The 18,776-nt window shown below is 41.8% G+C and overlaps 1 protein-coding gene across 8 annotated transcripts in view; it reads left to right on the forward strand.

Annotated features, from left to right (window-relative positions):
• The window catches only part of ptprub (protein tyrosine phosphatase receptor type Ub), a 341,711-nt gene that overhangs the window by 61,832 nt on the left and 261,103 nt on the right, over positions 1-18,776 (forward strand). For 7 of the 8 annotated variants that reach the window (XM_071384254.1, XM_071384256.1, XM_071384252.1 and 4 more), the window contains exon 2: positions 14,121-14,252. In XM_071384254.1, the coding sequence (XP_071240355.1) occupies positions 14,121-14,252 (132 nt within the window). The remainder of the gene's footprint in view (positions 1-14,120; positions 14,253-18,776) is intronic. The other variant, XM_071384253.1, reaches the window with a different exon arrangement.

Here is an 18,776-nt window from a genome sequence, read left to right on the forward strand (position 1 = left end):
ATGACCCAAAGCACAGCTCCAAACTATGCAGGAACTATTCAGGGAAGAAGCAGTCAGCTTGTATTCCATCTATAATGGAGTGGCCAGCACAGTCACCAGATCTCAACCTATTGAGCTGTTGTGAGAGCAGCTTGACCATATGGTACGTAAGAAGTGCCCATCAAGCCAATCCAACTTGTGGGAGGTACTTTAGGAAGCATGGGGTGAAATCTCTTCAGATTACCTCGACAAATTGACAACTAGAATGCCAAAGGTCTGCAAGGCTGTAATTGCTACAAATGGAGGATTCTTTGACGAAAGCAAAGTTTGAAGGACACAATTATTATTTCAATTAATTATAACCTTGTCAACGTCTTGACTATTTTCTATTAATTTTGCAACTAATTTCATGTATGTTTTCATGGAAAACAAGGACATTTCTAAGTGACCCTAAACTTTTGAACGGTAGTGTACGTTGCTTTCAGGATCCACTTATAACTGTTCTTAGCTCCTCTGGATCTAGTGAGATGCAAAGTGTCTCCTTCTCAAATTGGAAATGGACGGCATGCAGGGATGATGAGGAGAAGCAGCATATCAATCTGAGCGTCTTTGGAGAAAAAAACAACCCTCCACATCAACTGAAAATAGACCTACTTGACAAGGATGGACGAGGAAATGGGATAATTAAAAGTAACTCAGTGGTGTTAACTGAGATTTCCTCTTCCCTCATCCACTTACCTCCCTTCTTCACTCCCTCTATTCCCCACTTACAAGAAGAATGATGTGGAATATTTGATGTGCTCCTCATTTCGAGTCCACATTTCGAGAGGAGAAACCAAGCTTGCTGTAATTTTTCCCCCCATACCATTTCTGTTTTATCTATCATGTTAATAGCAGAAACAACTTGTATTAATCCAATGAGTTTTGGACTTCTATCCCCTTTTAAACACAGTGTATTTGAGCTACAGGGTTGTACCATATACCAACCATTAGTCTGTGTGATTAATGGGGGCTGAGCTAGAGCAATGTTTGTAAGAAAATGGCGGATAATACCGTCTGTAGAGTCCGACGGGTTTGAGCTACAAACTATTAAAAGATATGTTTTGTTCTAGGATGCTCACAATTCACATGAGTCATTTGATGTCAAATCAAATTGGTCACTTGTATTTCAACCACTCCACACATTTCTTGTTAACAAACTATATTTTTGGCAAGTCAGTTAGGACATCTACTTTGTGCATGACACAAGTCATTTTTCCAACACTTGTTTACAGACAGATTATTTAACTTATAATTCACTGTATCACAATTCCAGTGGGTCAGAAGTGTACATACACTAAGTTGACTGTGCCTTTTAAACATCTTGGAAAATTCCAGAAAATTATGTCATGGCTTTAGAAGCTTCTGATAGGCTACTTGACATCATTTGAGTCAATCGTAGGTGTACCTGTAGATGTATTTCAAGGCCTACCTTCAAATTCAGTGCCTCTTTGCTTGACATCATGGGAAAATCAAAAGAAATCAGCCCAGACCTCAACAAAAACTATTGTAGACCTCCACAAGTCTGGTTCATCCTTGGGAGCAATTTCCAAACGCCTAAAGGTACCACGTTCATCTGTACAAACAATAGTACGCAAGTATAAACTCCATGGGACCACGCAACCGTCATACCGCTCAGGAAGGAGACGCGTTATGTCTCCTAGAGAGGAATGTACTTTGGTGCGAAAAGTGCAAATCAATCCCAGAACAACAGCAAAGGACCTTGTGAAGATGCTGGAGGAAACAGGTACAAAAGTATCTATATCCACAGTAAAACGAGTCTTATATCGAGGGAGAAGCCACTGCTCCAAAACCGCCATAAAAATGCCCGACTACGGTTTGCAACTGCACATGGGGACAAAGATCATACTTTTTGGAGAAATGTCCTCTGGTCTGATGAAACAAAAATAGAACTGTTTGGCCATAATGACCATCATTATGTTTGGAGGGAAAAGGGGGATGCTTGCAAGCTGAAGAACACCATCCCAACCATGAAGCACGAGGGTGGCAGCATCATGTTGTGGGGTGCTTTGCTGCAGGAGGGACTGGTGCACTTCACAAAATAGATGGCATCATGAGGGAGGAAAATTATGCTGATATATTGAAGCAACATCTCAAGACATCAGTCAGGAAGTTAAAGCTTGGTCGCAAATGGGTCTTCCAAATGGGCAATGACCAAGCATACTTCCAAAGTTGTGGAAAAATGGCTTAAGGACAGCAAAGTCATGGTATTGGAGTGGCCATCACAAATCCGTGACCTCATTCCTATAGAAAATTTGTGGGCAGAACTGAAAAAGCGTGTGCGATCAAGGAAGCCTAAAAACCTGACTCAGTTACACCAGCTCTGTCAGGAGGAATGGGCCAAAATTCACCCAACTTATTTTGGGAAGCTTGTGGAAGGCTACCAGAAACGTTTGACACAAGTTAAACAATTTAAAGGCAATGCTACCAAATACAAATTGAGTGTATGTAAACTTTTGACCCACTGGGAATATGATGAAAGAAATATAAGCTGAAATTAATCATTCTCTCTACTATTATTCTGACATTTCACATTCATAAAATAAAGTGGTGATCCTAACTGACCTAAGACAGGGAATTTTTACTAGGATTACATGTCAGGAATTGTGAAAACTGAGTTCAAATGTATTAGGCTAAGGTTTATGTAAACATCCGACTTCAAATGTATGTCCGTCAACACACCAGCTAGCTGGTCTGTGCATGCTCTGAGGACGCGGCTAAGGATGCCGTCTGGGCTGGCAGCCTTGAGAGTGTTAAAACGCTTAAATGTCTTACATTGACCAAGGAGAAGGAGAGCCCACAGTCCTTGGTAGCGGGCCACGTCGGTTGGCCACGTTGTGTTATCCTCAAAGCGGATGAAGAAGGTGTTCTTCTACATAGAATATTATGATCTTCTATGTAGAGGAACCCCTTATCTTCTAACGAAGTCCCAGGACATAGTGTCTAAAATACTGTTTTAAGCTCATATAGTTGCTGTCACAGACTCCGAACTCCACACAGTTGTCACTGAGTAGTTGGATATTCATTTTTCAGTGCGCAAACCCTTTCTGTACTTACAGCATTCATATAATTTCATTTTTATCAGGTTTTTGCTTTGGTGGAACCTATTTTTATTGACATTTGCAACTGTTTATGTCATTGTTGTGTGTTCTACTTGAAGCCCTGGTTGTTTGAAAATGAAATGGTAAAACACTTAGTTGTCAGGTTAAAGTTAAGGGCTGTCATACATATGAGTGTATGACAAACGTTAAAACTTCTTAGGGCTGCAATCCCGTTAACGGGATCGATATGACAACAGCCAGTGAAAGTACAGGGCGCCAAATTCAAACAACAAAAATCTCATAATTACAATTCCTCAAGCAAACAAGTATTTCACACCATTTTAAAGATACACTTCTTGTTAATCCCACCACAGTGTCCGATTTCAAAAAGGCTTTACAGCGAAAGCACCACAAACGACTATGTTAGGTCACCGCAAAATCACAGAAATACACAGCCATTTTTCCAGCCAAAGACAGGAGTCACAAATAGCAGAAATAGAGATAGAATTAATCACTAACCTTTGATGAGCTTCATCAGATGACACTCAAAGGACTTCATGTTATACATTTATGTTTTGTTCGATAAAGTTCATATTTATATCCTAAAACCTCAGTTTACATTGGCGCCATGTTCAGAAATTCCTCCAAAATATCCGGAGAAATTGCAGAGAGCCACATCAAATAACAGAAATACTCATCATAAACTTTGATGAAAGATACATGTTTTACATAGAATTAAAGATAAACTTGTTCTTAATGCAACCGCTGTGTCAGATTTCAAAAAAGCTTTACGGCAAAAGCACAATATTCAATAAACTGAGAACAGTGTTCAGCCACAAAAGGAAGCCATACAGTTACCCGCCAAATTGTGGAGTCAACAAAAGTCATAAATAGCATTATAAATCTTAACTTACCTTTGCTGGTCTTCGTCGGAATGCACTCCCAGGACTCCCATTTCCACAAGAAATGTTAGTTTTGTTCGGTAATGTCCATAATTTATGTCCAAATAGCTACTTTTGTTAGCGTGTTTGGTAAACAAATCCAAAGTCACGAAGCGCGTTCACTAAAAGCAGACGAAATGTCAAAAAGTTCCGTAACAGTCAGTAGAAACATGTCAAACGATGTATTGAATCAATCTTTAGGATGTTTTTAACATAAATCTTCAATGATGTTCCAACCGGAGAATTCCATTGTCTTCAGAAGTGCGATGGAACAGAGCTCCCTCTCATGTGAACGCGCATGGTCAGAGCATGGTCAGCTCATGGCAGACCTTACTTATTCCTGTCTCCTTCGTCCCCACTTCACAGTAGAAGCATCAGAGAAGGTTCTAAAGACTGTTGACATCTAGTGGAAGCCGTAGGAAGTGCAAACTGACCCATATCCCACTGTGTATTCGATAGGCGATGAGTTGAAAACCTACAAACCTCAGATTTCCCACTTCATGGTTGGATTTTTTTCTCAGGTTTTTGCCTGCCATATGAGTTATGTTATACTCACAGACATCATTCAAAAAGTTTTAGAAACTTCAGAGTGTTTTCTATCCAATACTAATAATAATATGCATATATTAGCAACTGGGACTGAGGAGCAGGCAGTTTACTCTGGGCACCTCTGGGACCTTTTCATCCAAGCTACTCAATACTGCCCCTGCAGCCATAAGAAGTTGAGGATAAGACTGAGGATGATTGTAGCTGTTTTTAAACTATTAAATGTTTTTATTTAATGTAAAAGCAAATGGCTTCCCGAAACATCACAGCATCATCTGAGGTCACCCCCCGTCCTAAATTGGTCTGGGCAGGTCAAAAGATTTCCACTTTGATGCTTGCCCATGTTGACTCCAATGCATCCCACAGTTGGCTCGATGTTCTTTTGAACCACTTTTGATACACATGGGAAACTGTTAAGTGTGAAAAACCCAGCAGCGGTACAGTTCTTGACATACTCAAACCGCTGAACATACTACCATACCCTGTCCAAATGTACTTCAATATTTTGTTTTGCCCATTCACATTGCCCACACACACAATCAATGTTTCAATTGTCTCAAGGCTTAAACATTCTACTTTAACCTGTCTCCCCCCTTCATCTACACTGATTCGAAGTGGATTTAACAAGTGACAGAAAAGAAGGGATCTTTCATCTGGATTCACCTTGTCAGTCTATGTCATGGAAAGACCAGGTGTTCCTAACTATTCAACTCAAAGACAAAGGATGAGTGCAGGGGAGCAGCCTGTCGAGAGAATTCCCCATCCTCCTTATGAGGTTAGACTGAATTATTAATGCCCGGGGAGCCAGATACATTATTTAATTTTGTAAGGCAGTGGGGATGGATGGAGAAACCAGTGGAGTGCTGGGAGAGCTCCTATACTGAGAATAAATACACCTGTCTATGGGTGATGCACGAGGAGCCGCACTCTCTGAAATGCAAATTAGACCTGCAACCTTGCCAACCACTCTCTTCCCGTAACTGTCTCTGGTGTTACACAGTAGACACCATCTGGATCCAGCTATATGGACCCCATATAGTGTGGAGATGTGTGCATGGGTATGTGTCCCTATGCACGTAACAGTGAAGAGTGTATGAGAGGTAAAATAGGTATTTTGACCTCAATGAGACTTAAAGGTTAAATAAAAATAAACAAGTAGGGACAGTGGTTTTTCATGACCATCTGATCTGAGCAGGAAGTCCTGGAAAAATAGCATGTCTCTCCACTGGTCTCTCAGGTTTTAGTCGTGTGGACAGCTAGTTAGCATATCCTCATTTAATTTATTTCCCAGGTGGCTTGGTGATAGCAGCATTTATTTTAAACGGTGGGGATTCATTACCTTTAGCGCCTGTAAACTAGTTAGAACTGAGGGCGGATGCTGAGAGATGAGAGGGGCATGAAGGCTGAGCAAAAGTTTGTGAATTGGTTAAAGTTGTTAAAGTTGCAAATTAATTTTGTTTGGGCTTTTTGCACGGATTTGTGTGTGCATGTGTGTGTAATTGGGTGGTGGTGGTGTTGATGTTAGGATCTGCTTTGGCACTCGGTTTGTTTTATGTAACAGAAGCAGCATTTTCTGCAAGACTCTATCCAAGTGGAAAGTGTCTGTCCCCTTAAATGAGCGAAGACACACTACACCCTGAGTACAGCATATGGAAATAGAGAGGATAATCAGAGATTCACTAACAATGCCCACTGTGCATAGCAAACACCTCATTATAAAGCAAGGCAGGGGTGTCACAAAACAGATGAGCAAAGACATATGACATCTAATTTGTGAAGCTACGTATGACATTGAGAATTAACCAATGCAGGGAGACAGACAGCCCAATCCCTGGTTGAATGCACGTATCAAATTAGGCCACAGAGTTTTCCATATCTCCTGGCAAGATAGTGGCAACCTGGAGGTGTTGTTGAACAAATTGCCCCCCTCCGACATCTCTATTCAGTGACGTATCCTTGTGAGATTCTGACAACTTTCTATTTTGTTTGCACCTTGCTCTTTCCTTTGATAATACGCCGAGAGTCGTGGCAACGGTGCGATTGGATTTGTGAAGTTATTTTGATTTACTGGGAAGCCGAAGAGGTCATGTCTTTTCATAAAGTGGATGCAGGTTAATATATTCTCTTATGAATAGATGGTGAGGTATTATAATTTACACAGAAGACTAGTTCTGAGCAGGCAAGAATTTTAAGATACAGAAACAAAAACAGAACGTGTACAGTATTAATGTGTTCCATTTCATTTGAAGTTTAGAAGGGTAATTTCGTTTTTCTAGGGCAGTGGTTCCCAAACTGTGGGGCACGCAGTTTATTTATTCTTTTAAGAACAGTTCGGCTTGCAACTTACTCTTGAAAGTTGTAATAGTAAAATAGACAAGGTGACATTTCAAAATTGGGTAGTGCATCATCAGTATTCCTCTTGTCATGTCAGTCATTGCATACCTTAGAGAGCTGTTAATAACTTGTCAGAAATTGGCAGATCAACTAGCCCATGTCAGCTATCATTTTTTAGCTAGGTTTGGACATGGCAAACTATGTAGAAATGGAAGAAAATGCACTTTAAAACATTTTTTTTTCTCTGCACCCCATGGGAAAATGTGTAGAATTGCAGGAAATAAGCTTTAAACCTGCAAAATGTTCTCTCCGCCAGCAAGAGGGGTATGAACAGTTTGTGTCATCAACAGTTCTTGTGCCCATAGAAATAGACGTGGCACGGGATGCTGGAAGGGGGGCCTGAGTGAAAAAGTTTGGGAACCGCTGCTATAGGGCGACGTTTTGTTTTGTGGTTTCATTCTTAGGTCAAATATTTCACACGTCTGAATCATATTACACCCATTTTTAATCACACACGCTGTTAACAAATATTTAATACTGAAAACAAAGCAGCTCATTAAAAAGGAGCTTGTTCTACATTAATGAAGAAATCGATGAGTGAGCAGACACAAAACACATCCCCTCCAGCCAGGAGGCTTTTAACCATGGCACCGTCTCAAACTTGATATTTAGATTTGCGCTGTGCCCGGTGCGAAATTATAATGTAATTACTTAGCAGGATAGAGACACCCCTGTCTTGGAGAGAGAGAGAGAGGGAGGGAGAGAGAGAGAGAGAGAGGGCATAATTGAAACGTGAAGGCCGGGCTGGGCCATACAGTATATAGACCAGTAGGAGCAGAAGAGAATACATGCCAGGCCTGATGCCCCATCTCTCGCATGATCGGTTCCTGTGGGGAGAAATCAGCATGCTTCATTTATAGCTCCAGTAAAGAATAATATACTGGCAGCGTTTGGATGTGTCAGGTCCCATATCTTTGGCTGTTCTATTAGAAATAGATCCCTGTGCAGGACAATTAACCTCTGGCCCTCGCCATGTGGATCCCTGCAGTAACGGCTTAGCATGGGCCACAAATCAGCTCCCCGGGGTGAAGAAGAGGAGAAACCTAGCCCAACTCAACATTCTGTTGGCTTTCTGGCTGGGCTGCTTCTACTCTCTGCTACCCATCAGGCCCAGCCAATCTCATCACAATGCTATAGAGTTTCCAGTTTTAGCATATTATCACCGAGATGTAAGGGAAACGTAATGGAGGCTGGAGGAGGTGAGCAAGGCTGACCACTGTGCGTTTGTGCTCCACTGAATATATATCGTCTGGCAGACTTTCAGCATGTAAGCTTGATATGGAATTCCTTTAGTCCACAGTACGTCTCCTATCTGTTCTTATGGGCTTGTAATGAACCATCTAGTTAGTAGACCAACCCTTGTTTTTTGTATGATTGCCTGTAACATTTGAACTTCCAACAAAACAAATTTGCCAATGATCTGTAATGGTTTTGGTCTCCTCTTGCTCATCAGCAGTAAAATTGCATCGAATCTGACTTTAGTCCCTGCTGCCTGATGGCAAAATGGTCACATTTGGACCATTTTCTTAATGGTGGATTATCAAATCAAATTTTATTTGTCACATACACATGGTTAGCAGATGTTAATGCGAGTGTAGCGAAATGCTTGTGCTTCTAGTTAGAGTCCAGAATGAGCATTAATAAAGCAGTGGACCAGCGGGGTGACCTTGAGGGTCTGGTTCTGGTCATCCCCATCATTAGCCCCGATCCGTCTCTAGGCTCTCACTGTCGCGCTCCAACTCTGGCTGGCACATACTGTGGTCACGTGACGGGGGAATCGGTGGCTGCCCACTTCTAGCCTGTAATTTTCACACCACTGAGTTAATGTGTGAGATGGCAACAGATGCTGCGAGAGGAGACGGAAGCAAATTATGCCCAAGAGCCTTAAAAGCCCTGGCTATTTAAATATAATTTGAATAAATTAGCTTTTTGGCATGTGGAATGTAGCAGGTTGTGATGTATTACAATAATAATCACAGTCCCCTGGTTGCCATCCCTCCCTCCCCAACTTTATTAGTATGTGTGTTTATGTGGCTGTGCATAGGGGATGTGCGCTGTAGTTTGTTTGTGTTTTACGGGAAGGGGAATTCTTTACAAAAGCAGGGGGCCAACATTGCCTTCGCCAGGATTTGTCTGTGTGTGTGTGTGTGTGTTGCAAGGTTTGTGTTTTTATAGTTTTAAGATTTTTATCTGAAACTGAGGTTAGTTTTCCAATCCATTTTCCAATGTTTTATTTAGCTAAAGTTTTATAAAAACATTTATTTAGTTTTCATATTATTTAGTTTAAGTTTTAGTTTTGGTGTGTGGGACAGAAAGTAGCCTATACATGGGAGGCTAGGGGTCATTTATGTATTTTTATAGTTTTTGTGTTTTGGGGGATGTCAGTTCTTGCCACTGTGGGGTAGTAGTGCATAAGGTGATGGGTCAGGTCATAGGTTAGGTTAGGTTTAAGGGTAGACTCAGGAAGATGACGTAGATGCACATAGTAAGCAGTAGTAGTGGGTCAATTTCCGCAACAACCAGGAGCGTTGGAGCACAAGGATACACTTCTCAATTGGTGTGGTCTCGTAGTGTGCACGTTGTAGCAGCGTGAAGTGCACCCGTGCACATGCGCAGATACTCTGTGTGACCATGTGAGAGCAAAGTCTTGCATCATGTTGATCTCAATGGACAATTTTTAGAGGATCACTTTTGCCTTTCAAAGTGTGTAGCATTCTGTGGGTGAAAATTGTCTGATTTACACCTACATGCCAACTGCATGAAAAATCTTGTGATCAAAGGTCATGAAGTTTTGACTGCAGTCAATTGCAAGTTTGTGCAGTTGCTCTTCCCCCAACCTTCATCCTGCAGCCATCACCTGCATTGTGGGAGGCTCTATTGTCAACCAATCATGAGGGTGTTTTTGTTTGACCCATGAGACATGACTGAAACAGGAACCAATTAGCTGCGATTTTCAGTGCCTTCAGAAAGTATTCAGACTTTATTCAGAAATTGATTCAATAGTTTTCCCCCCCACACCAATCTACACACAATACCCCATAATGACAAAGCAAAAACAGGTTTTTAGAAAGATTAGCTAATTTATAAAAATATGAAACTGAAAAATCGAATTTATATAAGTATTCAGACCCTTTACTCAGTACTTTGTTGAAGAACCTTTGGCAGCGATTACAGCATTGAGTCTTCATGGTTATGACGCTACAAGCTTGGGACACCTGTATTTGGGGAGTTTCTCCCATTCTTCTCTTCAGATCCTCTCAAGCTCTGTCAGGTTAGATGGGGAGTGTTGCTGCAAGGCTATTTTCAGGTCTCTCCAGAGATGTTCGATCGGGTTCATGTCCGGGCTCTGGCTGGGCCACTCAAGGACATTCAGAGACTTGTCCCGAAGCCACTCCTGGATTGTCTTGGCTGTGTGCTTAGGGTCATTGTCCTGTTGCAAGGGGAACCCTCGCCCCAGTCTAAGATACTGCGCGCTCTGGAGAAGGTTTTCATCAAGGATCTCTTTCGATACTTTTCTCCGTTCATCTTTCCCTCGATCCTGACTAGTCTGTCAATCCCTGCCCCTGAAATACATCCCCACAGCATGATGCTGCCACCCCAATGATTCACCGTAGGGACGTTGCCAGGTTTCCTCCAGACCAAAGAGTTCAATCTTGGTATTATCAGACCAGAGAATCTTGTTTCTCATGGTCTGAGAGTCTGTAGGTGCTTTTTGGCAAACTCCAAGCAGGCTGTCATTTGCCTTTCACTGATGAGTGGCTTCCGTCTGGCCACTCTACCATTAAGGCCTTATTGGTGGAGTGCTGCAGAGATGGTTGTCCTTCTGGAAGGTTCTCCCATCTCCACAGAGGAACTCTATCTGGTCACCTCCCTGACCAATGCCCTTCTCAACCAGATTGCTCAGCATCCAGCTCTAGGAAGAGTCTTGGTGGTTCCAAATGGAGGCCACTGTGTTCTTGGGGACCTTCAATGCTGCAGACATTTTTTGGTACCCTTCCCCAGATCTGTACCTCAACACAATCCTGTCTCGAACCTCTACGGACAATTCCTTCAACCTCGTAGCTTGGTTTTTGCTCTGACATGCACCATCAATAGTGGGACCTTATATAGACAGGTGGGTGCCTTTCCAAATCATGTCCAATCAATTGAATTTACCACCGGTGAACTCCAATCAAGTTGTAAAAACATCTCAAGTATGATCAATGGAAACAGGATGCACCTGAGCTCAATTTATAGTCTCATGGTGAAGGGTCTGAATACTTATGTAAAAAAATGTATTTTTTTAATTTTTTTATAAATGTACAAACATTTATAAAAACCTGTTTTCTCTTTGCCATTATGGGATTTTGTGTGTAGATTGCTGTGGATGTATTTTTTGTTGTTGTTGCCATTTTAGAATAAGGCTGTAAATTAACAAAATGTAATGCTTTACGAAAGCACTGTATGTGTACAGTGGATACAAAGAAATACATTTGACATTTGAAGCTCTCTCCCACTAATTGATTGTACAATGTACAGTCGTGGCCAAAAGTTTTGAGAATGACACAAATATTAATTTCCACAAAGTTTGCTGCTTCAGTGTCTTTAGATATTTTTGTCAAATGTTACTATGGAATACTGAAGTAGAATTACAAGCATTTCATAAGTGTCAAAGGCTTTTATTGACAATTACATGAATTTGATGCAAAGAGTCAATATTTGCAGTTGACCCTTCTTTTTCAAGACCTCTGCAATCCGCACAGGCATTTTGTCAATTAGCTTCTGGGCCACATCCTGACTGATGGCAGCCCATTCTTGCAAAATCAATGCTTGGAGTTTGTCAGAATTTGTGGGTTTTTGTTTGTCCACCTGCCTCTTGAGGATTGACCACAAGTTCTCAATGGGATTAAGGTCTGGGGAGTTTCCTGGCCATGGACCCAAAATATCTATGTTTTGTTCCCCGAGCCACTTAGTTATCACTTTTGCCTTATGGCAAGGTGCTCCATTATGCTGGAAAAAGGCATTGTTCATCACCAAACTGTTCCTGGATGGTTGGGAGAAGTTGCTCTCGGAGAATGTGTTGGTACCATTCTTTATTTATGGCTGTGTTATTAGGCAAAATTGTGAGTGAGCCCACTCCCTTGGCTGAGAAGCAACCACACACATGAATGGTCTCAGGATGCTTTTCTGTTGGCATGACACAGGACTGATGGTAGCGCTCATCTTGTCTTCTCCGGACAAGCTTTTTTCCGGATGCCCCAAACAATTGGAAAGGGGATTCATCAGAGAAAATGACTTTACTCCATCCTCAGCAGTCCAATCCCTGTACCTTTTGCAGAATATCAGTCTGTCCCGTTTCCTGGAGAGAAGTGGTTTCTTTGCTGCCCTTCTTGACACCAGGCCATCCTCCAAAAGTCTTCGCCTCACTGTGCATGCAGGTGCACTCACACCTGCCTGCTGCCATTCCTGAGCAAGCTCTGTACTGGTGGTGCCCCGATCCCGCAGCTGAATCAACTTTAGGAGATGGTCCTGGCGCTTGCTGGACTTTCTTGGGCGCCCTGAAGCCTTCTTCACAACAATTGAACCGCTCTCCTTGAAGTTCTTGATGATCCGATAAATGGTTGATTGATGTGCAATCTTACTGGCAGCAATATCCTTGCCTGTGAAGCCCTTTTTGTGCAAAGCTATGATGACGGCACGTGTTTCCTTGCAGTAAACCATGGTTGACAGAGGAAGAACAATGATTCCAAGCACCACCCTCCTTTTGAAGCTTCCAGTCTGTTATTCAAACTCAATCAGCATGACAGAGTGATCTCCAGCCTTGTCCTCGTCAACACTCACACCTATGTTAACGAGAGAATCACTGACATGATGTCAGCTGGTCCTTTTGTGGCAGGGCTGAAATGCAGTGGAAATGTTTTTTGGGGAATTCAGTTCATTTGCATGGCAAAGAGGGACTTTGCAATTAATTCCAATTCATCTGATCACTCTTCATAACATTCTGGAGTATATGCAAATTGCCATCATACAAACTGAGGCAGCAGACTTTGTGAAAATGAAAATTTGTGTCATTCTCAAAACTTTTGGCCACGACTGTACACACACAATTTTATGTTATGGTTTCAGTTTGTGAGTGCGTGTAATATGATGGTTAGATGCATGTTTGTTTTCAACATTATAAACAATGGCAACACTGCCATGTTGAGCTGAGCCTTGCTGTTGGAAAACCACATTAGTGTCTGACTTTCGGCAGATGCACCTCCCCTGACTTTACTCCTCAACTTTCGTCTACAGTCAGTTGCTTTAGCCTTACCACTCAAACGCTCCCAACCAATATCTACGGTGCTGTTCATGGCAACGTCATCTCGCCGAGTCTATCTTGAAATTATAAAGTCAATCTCAATGAGACCTGCCAGATTCAGAAGCTTGAAAACCCCATTACAAAAAAAAAACATTACAAAAAAAGCCTAATCTAATTCATAATGGCTTTTATTTAAAATACTTTTTGATTCAAAGATAATGGTTTCAGTATAGTCTGTTTTTCAAACGGGTTTGTTCATTATTTTATTTCAGTTTACAAATAGTTTTTTCAAGATCAGTTTTCAGTTTTAGTTTACTTTTAACAACCTTAGTGTGTTGGTGAGTGAGAGCGTCAGGGGGGCTGGAGTGGAGTACAGATTGCATTGCGCCTGGCTATTAGTGTCTGGGTGAAGTGGGAAATGGATTTCTCAGTTGGTTGTCTGGCATCTGTCCCATCTCAGTAATAGAAAGAGGATCAGAGGGGATATCGTAGTGAAATATTGCCCAAACAAGCCACTACACAAGAACACTGGAATAATAACTATAGTGGAACGTTTCTGAAGTGAAGGCAGGTGTGGTTATGGTGGGTTCTCACCTACAGTACTGCAACAACCCCTTTATTCTCTATTAGGCTTCATGTTATCACAAGTGAAATCCAAATAAGATGCAAATACTGATTCATGGTGGCCATGGCTGAAACGTGTGTCCATCTTGGGCAAAATCTATGATTCCTTTCAATCCTAGGAATTCAAATTAAATGTGATTATGTGCAAGCCATTGAAAAATATAATCAATTCATCCCTTGATATTGAATGACATTGACTTCAACATCATGTGTGACCTCCCACTTAATGTCATCTCCTTCTCTCTCTTTCCTCAGCAGCAGGCTGCACCTTTGATGAGGATTCTGAGCCCAGTCTGTGTGACTTCACCCAAGGCGAGGACGATGACTTTGACTGGCAGCTCTTCCGGACACACAACTCGCCCTACGCCTCTTCTGACCTCCTGCGTGGTGAGTCCCTGCTCTTATTACGCTTCAGAGTATTAACGTTTTATTTGGTGCTATCCTGGTATCCACTATGGTATCTAACGCAAGTGTCACTTTCACTTTGTGGATGGGGTATCTGTATCAGAAAGCATAAGAAACAAGGACTGGGGTGGTATGAGACTTCTCAAGTCTTAATGTGGGATGTTATCCTCCCTGGATTACAATCCTTTGATAGAATGTCAATGTGCGAGCCAACGACATACACATTGTCTTGCTAAGCAGCCAGTGCCCGCTCTTCTTAGGTGTGATTTACAGTCTTTGTGCGTGTTCGCACGTGCATGTTCGTTCAAGTGAAATCCTGAAGCTGTCCAGAAGCTGGGAGTGTTTAGGAAACACTCCAAAGTGTGGATGCCTTCCTATTCTATTAATGGGATTCGGTGTGAAGTTAGAGAAGCAGAATTAACTTGGAAGAAAACCCCCTAAGACACCATAACTACATAATAGAATATAAGATAAAGTGACAGAACAAATGGTTGGCTGAAAGAAAAAATAGATATTACGAAAGATAACATGAGCTGTGCTGAGAGACAGACGACAAAATGATAAGACTCACTACGATGGATGGAGACGACAGTCACACTGAAGAAGGCCAAAAAATTCCTAAAGGGAGATGAAGTGAAGGCACTTTAAAAAAAATCACAATGCTGATTTACATGAAATCACTTCATACCACCAAGCAACACGCACATTACATTCATAATTTATAAATCCAACGATCCCAAACTGTTAAACTGCATATCTCTGTATCCTAGGAGGAACTCCACAGTGAGCAGCTCACCCTGCACTAACATAAAGAACATGAGCACATCTACTGCTGCTAAGCTTCCCAGTAAAGCTCATGAAGTCAATAATTTGCTAGTAACAGATGACATTCATTTTCTGACTATCTCTGAAACTCACTTAGATAATATTTTTGATGATACAGTGGTAGTAACACAAGGTTATAACATTTACAGAAAAGATAGAAAAGCCAATGGTGGAGGTGTTGCTGTCTATATTCAGAACCACATTCCCTGTACAGATTAGAGAGGATCTCATGTTAAATACTGTTGAAGTAATATGGGTACAGGTTCATCTGCCTCACCTAAAGCCCATTCTGGTGGGAAGCTGCTACAGACCACCAAGTGCTAACAGTCAATATCTGCTTAACGTGTGAAATGCTTGATAATGTATGTGATATCAACAGAGAAGTATATTTTCTGGGTGATTTAACTATTGACTGGCTCTCATCAAGCTGCCCACTCAAGAACAAGCTTCAAACTGTAACCAGTGCCTGCAACCTGGTTCAGGTTATCAATCAACCTACCAGGGTAGTTACAAACTGCACAGGAATGAGAGGTCATAAGAGGTCATACAATGGGGCCTCCCGGGTGGCGCAGTGGTCTAGAGCACTGCATCGCAGTGCTATGCTGCGCCACCAGAGTCTGGGTTCGCGCCCAGGCTCTGTCGCAGCCGGCCGCGACCGGGAGGTCCGTGGGGCGACGCACAATTGGCTTAGCGTCGTCCGGGTTAGGGAGGGTTTGGCCGGTAGGGATATCCTTGTCTCATCGCGCTCCAGCGACTCCTGTGGCGGGCCGGGCGCAGTGCGCGCTAACCGAGGGGGCGGGTGCACGGTGTTTCCTCCGACACATTGGTGCGGCTGGCTTCCGGGTTGGAGGCGCGCTGTGTTAAGAAGCAGTGCGGCTAGGTTGGGTTGTGCTTCGGAGGACGCATGACTTTCGACCTTCGTCTCTCCCGAGCCCGTACGGGAGTTGTAGCGATGAGACAAGATAGTAATTACTAGCGATTGGATACCACGAAAAATTGGGGAGAAAAGGGGATAAAATTTAAAAAAAAAAAAAAAAAAAAAAAAGAGGTCATACAATAAGTTTTGTAGTGATTCCTATGTTATTAATTAAAATAATATCTGTTGGTCTGTGGTGTGTAATGAGGAGCAAACAGACACTGCACTTGACATTTATGAAATTGCTTATTCCAGTTGCTAATAAGCATGCAGCCATTAACCTCTCTGGGATATGTGGGACGCTAGCGTCCCAACTGGCCAACATCCAGTGAAAATGCAGAGCGCCAAATTCAAATAAATTACTATAAAAATTAAACTTTGAAATCACACATTCAATATACCAAATTAAAGCTTGTTGTGAATCCAGCCAACGTCAGATTTCAAAAATGCTTTACGGCGAAAGCAAACGATGCTATTATCTGAGGTTAGCACCCAAGCAAACAAACACAGACCATCATATTTCAACCCTCCAGGCGCGACACAAAAGGCAGAAATAAAGATATAATTCATGCCTTACCTTTGACGAGCTTCTTCTGTTGGCACTCCTTCTGTTGGCACTCCAATATGTCCCATAAACATCACAAATGGTTAAAGGTTACCTGTTAGCTTTGTCCAAACCTTTCAAACTACTTTTGTAATACAACTTTAGGTATTTTTTTATGTGAATAATTGATAAAATTGAATACGGGATGATCTGTGTTCAATACCGGAGGAAAACAAAGTGTAGCTAGCTTTCAGGTCACACGCTTCTAACAAAGAGTACACATCTTTCTACCCTCGTTCTGAACAGTGTTGCTTTTTAATTTCTCTAAGGAACAACCTCAACCAATTTCTAAAGATTGTTGACATCCAGTGAAAGCGATAGGAACTGCAAGAAGGTCCCTTAGAAATCTGGATTCCCAATGAAAACACATTGAAAAGAGAGTGACCTCAAAAAATTAAATATATATATGGTTTGTCCTCGGGGGTTCGCCTGCCAAATAGGTTCTGTTATACTCAGACATGATTCAAACAGTTTTAGAACCTTCAGAGTATTTTCTATCCAAATCTACTTATAATATGCATATCTTAGGTTCTGAGTAGCAGGCAGTTTACTTTGGACACGCTTTTCATCCAGACGTGAAAATACTGCCACTTATCTCAGAGAAGTTAAGAAAATGACTGTAAAAACTGTTAAATCCCTATGAATTGATGAGGAATTGAAAAATTGTACAGTTGAGAGGGATGAGGCAAAATAAATGACAAATAAGTCTGGCTGCACAACCGATTGGAAAACGTATTGCATATTGAGGAATCATGTGACTAAACTGAATAGAAAGAAGAAGAAACTACACTATGAAACTATCAGGTTTCAAGTATGACCCAGATGCAGACAGTGTCGAAGTAACACAAGTTTATTTCTAGTACAGGGGCAGGCAAAGAACAGGTCAAAGGGCAGGCAGGGGTCAGTAATCCAGAAAGGGTTCAACACGTCCAGAACAGCAGGTAGTCTCAGGGTCAGGGCAGGCAGGGGTCAATAATCCAGAGAGGTGTGGCAAGATATAGAACAGCAGGCAGGCTCAGGGTCAGGGCAGGCAGAAAGGTCAAAACCGGGAAAGACTATAAAACAGCAACAAGAACAAACAGGAGCAAGGGGACAAACACTGGTAGGTTTCACAAAACAACTGGCAATAGACAAACAGAGAACACAGGTATAAATACACTGGGGATAATGGGAAAGATGTGCGACACCTGGAGGGGGTGGAGACAAGCACAAAGACGGGTGAAACAGATCAGGGTGTGACAGAAACAAAGATAAATGAAATAAATAAATATTGTAAAAAGCTTTGGAGCACCTTAAATGAAATTCTAGGAAAAAAGGCAAACTCAACTATCATTCATTGAATCAGATGGCTCAATTCTCACAAAACCAACTGATATTGCCAATTACTTTAATGATTTTTTTCATTGGCAAGATTAGCAAATTTAGGCATGACATGCCAGCAACAAATGCTGACACTATACATCCAAGTATATCTGACCAAATTCTGAAAGACAAGCATTGTAATTTTAAATTCTGTAAAGTGAGTGTGGAAGAGGTGAAAAAATAATTGTTGTCTAATAACAATGACAAGCCACCGGGGTCTGACAACTTGGATGGAAAATTACTGAGGATAATAGTGGACAATATTGCCACTCGTATTTGCCATATTTTCAATTTAAGCCTACTAGAATGTGTGTGCCACCAGGCTTGGAGGGAAGCAAATGCCATTCCGCTTCCAAAGAATAGTAAATCCCCATTTACCTGCTCAAATAGCCGACAAATCAGCCTGTTATACCAACCCGTAGTAAACTTTTGGAACAAACTTTCAGCATGCTTATAGAGAAGGACATTCAACAAGCACAGCACTTACACAAATGACTGATGATTGGCTGAAAGAAATTGATGATAAAAATATTGTGAAGGCTGTTGTTAGACTTCAGTGCGGCTTTTGACATTATCGATCATAGTCTGCTGCTGGCAAAACGTATGTGTTATGGATTTACACCCCCTGCTTTATTGTGGATAAAGAGTTACCTGTCTAACAGAACAGAGAGGGTGTTCTTTAATGGAAGCCTGCCTCTCCAACATAATCCAGGTAGTATCACCTAGGCCCATTACTTTTTTCAAACTTTACTAATGAATTGCCACCGGCTTTGAGGAAGCAGTGTCTATGTATGCGAAT

This window comes from Salvelinus alpinus, chromosome 35, assembly GCF_045679555.1.
Source record: "Salvelinus alpinus chromosome 35, SLU_Salpinus.1, whole genome shotgun sequence".
Classification (NCBI taxonomy): Eukaryota; Metazoa; Chordata; class Actinopteri; order Salmoniformes; family Salmonidae; genus Salvelinus; species Salvelinus alpinus.